The 4,138-nt window shown below is 39.3% G+C and overlaps 1 protein-coding gene across 1 annotated transcript in view; it reads right to left on the reverse strand.

Annotated features, from left to right (window-relative positions):
* The window catches only part of LOC123977007 (sodium-dependent neutral amino acid transporter B(0)AT1-like), a 4,514-nt gene extending 2,166 nt beyond the window's left edge, over positions 1–2,348 (reverse strand). Inside the window, exons 1-3 of the mRNA XM_046059443.1 lie at positions 2,150–2,348; positions 561–701; positions 301–438 (exon numbers count right to left, since the gene is read on the reverse strand). Coding sequence (XP_045915399.1) covers positions 301–438; positions 561–701; positions 2,150–2,348 — 478 coding nt within the window. The remainder of the gene's footprint in view (positions 1–300; positions 439–560; positions 702–2,149) is intronic.
* Between the last annotated feature and the right edge of the window lie 1,790 nt (positions 2,349–4,138).

Here is a 4,138-nt window from a genome sequence, read left to right on the forward strand (position 1 = left end):
TTTCTCCAGATTACCTCAACAAATTAACAGCTAGAATGCCAAAGGTCTGCAATGCTGTAATTGCTGCAAATGGAGGATTCTTTGACGAAAGCAAAGTTTGATGTAAAAAAGATCTTATTTCAAATACAAATCATTATTTCTAACCTTGTCAATGTCTTGACTCCATTTTCTATTCATTTCACAACGTATGGTGGTGAATAAGTGTGACTTTTCAGGAAAACACAAAATTGTTTGGGTGACCCCAAACTTTTGAACGGTAGTGTATATGTGTGGTCTGAAAATGTGTGTATCTGTAAATACCTGTCCCATTGTCATTGAGTGGACACTGGGTCCAAGGTAGTGGGTCTTGAAAGGAATTGAAGAGATACCACATGATCCAGGCTATTAAGGTGTTGTAGTACAGTCCAATCAATAAGGACACCAGCATGGAGGCAATGCCTAAGTGGGAAAGAATCAGTAACTAATATCACACTTTAAAAAAGACAAATATTCATTAACAGCTTTGTAATGCTGTAGTGCTTCTGCTTTGGACACATTGTTCTAGAGCCTATTTTACCTACCAACACCAGTCAGATAAGGGTGGATGGCCCTCCACACTCCCACGCTGCCTTTCCTGAGACGCTGGCCAATGGCAAACTCCAGCAGCAGGAGAGGCATTCCTTCCAGCACCAGCAGGATCAGGTAGGGAATCAAAAAGGCACCTGGAAAATGTATGGTCAATTGCACAATTATTAGTGCTGGCCCACAGTTAAAATTTATAATTGCGATTTATAGCATGATTTTCTGTGAATAATTGCAATTAATTGCATAGTTCTAATGAATTCTAAAGTAGTGTATTGCGCACTTTTAGTTTAACTGTACTGCTATATACACAAAAGTGCAATAACAAGTGATTTGCAATCACTTTAAACAAAAAAGGTGATTTTTACCAGCAGTATTCCGTTTACACAGTAGCAATAAAATATTTCTTGTAAATCTCAACTTAAACATTAATGTAATCAAATCAAATATTAAACCAAAGCTATTTGCCTCTGCCAGGGCATTACCTTTTATCTAGCTTGTTAAAGCAAGTTAGAGACCAGAGCCACGATCATAACATAACAGGCACCTTCTGAGCAACAGGTTACCATATGAATCTGTTTTCTAGTTTTTTTTCTGAACAGCTATCAGCAGAAACATTTTTCTTTTATCAGTCTGTGTTCAGTAGCAAGTGTCCCTGTTAGAGTGAGGTGAAGCACACAGAAGCAGTTGCCATGGTTACTATGGTGGTGGGTCGTTTGCTGTGTCATGTGTGCTGAGCCTGTAAGTGCATAAACTTTGTAACAATTTGTAACTTGTAACTTCTGGCCACAATTAAACTATTGTAAGATGTGCACTGCAGTTGTACTGAAATCCCACAAGGCCAAGACCTCTGCTTCTGTATCTAGCCGGAGACCCACTGTAGATAAGGACCTGGCATGCATCTGTTAATGATTATTTATCATCTCAGTCCTCCTAAACTGTACAGTAGTTCAAGTTACTGGTAATGATTGTGAGCAAACAGTAGCTAACAAGCTAGCAAGATAGCTCAAATGCTATTTTTCTCACATCAGCCAAAGTCCATTGTTTCTGGTAATAAAAACCCAAACTTAATGGATATAGTGCTATCTGGTGCAATCCTGTACTGTGGGGTTTTTTTTACCTCCGCAAAGCCAGCTTTGCAATCTTACTGTCTTAACTGTTGTCTGACGATGTGATCGCTCTCAGAAAGCACACATCTTTCTTATTTCTACCATCCATGTCATAAATGTGGCATAAGGTAATTTTTTTTTGGAAATCACCAGATTCAACTGTTATCTTTAGAAAACTTTCTCATACCTGTGGCTTAATCTACAGTATATCAAATGCATTGTAACTCACTATGGCCTGCATGCTGATTTTTTTTATTTATTAAAATTCTTAAAGTGATTGGGTTCACAGTTCAGATATGTCAGCAGTGGGCTTTTTACACTAATTCTCTGCTAAATGTAATGTAGCACCGATAAGTCCCTCTATGAAAATGTCAAAACAATACTCAACCACTTCAGTTTGTTAACCATCATTCAAGAACTGACAGTCCATACATAGCTAAACCATAAGATGCCCCTTTACCATTTTCATCTGAGCTTACCTCCTCCATGACTTTGACACAAGTAAGGGAATCGCCACACATTGCCAATCCCAATGCAGAAGCCCACACAGGTTAGGATGTACTGGGCTTTGTTGTCCCACTTGGGCCTGTCCCCAGCCTCCTCCTCCTCCATCCTCTCCAGATCCTCATAGGAAGGGATCCTGTGATCCAGTCCTGGGTTAGAAAGAACCAGTCTCATGGCAACCCTCACTGCAGCAGAGATGTTTCACTATCATTCTTGGTAGTCACACTGAATACTCAGTGTATGCACTTGCCAATGTTTAATCAGTTTTATGATCTTGACTTGACTTTTTTCTGGTGCAGTCCATAGATTAGCCGGTGCACTCTTCGCACTTTGTTCCCTCACAGCAAGAGGAAACCTGGGTTTGAATCCTGTGGTCCAGGAAGTTCCTCACGTTTCACCCAATTTGAAATTTGCTCTCCCATGCTGTAGTCATCTTGATGTTTGGCTCTGAAGCTTATAATGGAGTCGATAACCGTTGTAGAGCACTGATGTGCAGCCATTGATGATGATGACAATGAGTCCTGCTCAAACTTCTTAAAACATAATTTCCCAATGTAATTTACAAAGTATGTCATCATTTTAAAATATAACATTGTTAGTGAAATATCAGCACTGTAAACTCTTTCCCCCCACTATTCCTGTCTTGTCCCAGTGCCCCATAATAAAATGACTGTACCCTGTATTTATTACATAGGTACTTAGTAATAAAAAATAAAAAAAATGCTTACGGACTAGTATGTTTAAAACTCCCTTGTCAATTCAGAATGGTTAGCCCCTTATTCCCTAACCTCTTGTCTTCTTCCCTTGTAACTACATGTAATTCCAGTGTAGAAACCCATTACGTATTTCATTGATACTCTGTATGTGAAAAATAATTACATTGTAATTTGTTGGCTTTATTAAAAAGCATAACATTTTGTTTTGTTTTACACACTCCTCGTTAAAGGCTGTAATGTAACAAAAACATTTGTCAGCATCACTTGGGTAGGTGACTACTATCTTAGCCTAGTGTAATGTCCTTAGTTGTTTTGAGTATTTGTCCAATGTCTGACTTTAGATATGGAAATTTTCCAATCTAGTCCTAAAATAATTGCCTTAGCTTTTCATTCTTTGAGAAGAAGACTGTCGTGGAAATTATATTCCTGGTGAGGGGTTGAGCAAATAATTGAGTTACAACCAACCGTTGTCTTTGAAGAATTTATTTAACAAAAGAGAATAAACAGAGAAGTACTGAAACACATATACAGCTGGTCCAGAGACCTGCCCCCTAGGGCGGCTTCGGGCGTCTGGCCCCGAGCAAAGGGATGCATCATCATTTACACAATCTAGGTTTCTATGTTTTGGGGAACAGAGATCCTCTCTCGGCCTTGAATGAACATTCCAGGAGAGGAGAGGAACAACAAGAGGGGAAAACACCAAAACAATCTCACAGCTCTGACCTAAATGCTAGTAAATGTGGACAGACCAACATAAGGAGTATAGGAGCACAATACATATATCTATAAAGTTAAAGAGAATAGTAATAATAATGATAATATTAAAAGATCATACACTCACCTAAAGGATTATTAGGAACACCATACTAATACTGTGTTTGACCCCCTTTCGCCTTCAGAACTGCCTTAATTCTACGTGGCATTGATTCAACAAGGTGCTGAAAGCATTCTTTAGAAATGTTGGCCCATATTGATAGGATAGCATCTTGCAGTTGATGGAGATTTGTGGGATGCACATCCAGGGCACGAAGCTCCCGTTCTACCACATCCCAAAGATGCTCTATTGGGTTGAGATCTGGTGACTGTGGGGGCCATTTTAGTACAGTGAACTCATTGTCATGTTCAAGAAACCAATTTGAAATGATTCAAGCTTTGTGACATGGTGCATTATCCTGCTGGAAGTAGCCATCAGAGGATGGGTACATGGTGGCCATAAAGGGATGGACATGGTCAGAAACAACGCTCAGG

This window comes from Micropterus dolomieu, linkage group LG09, assembly GCF_021292245.1.
Source record: "Micropterus dolomieu isolate WLL.071019.BEF.003 ecotype Adirondacks linkage group LG09, ASM2129224v1, whole genome shotgun sequence".
Classification (NCBI taxonomy): Eukaryota; Metazoa; Chordata; class Actinopteri; order Centrarchiformes; family Centrarchidae; genus Micropterus; species Micropterus dolomieu.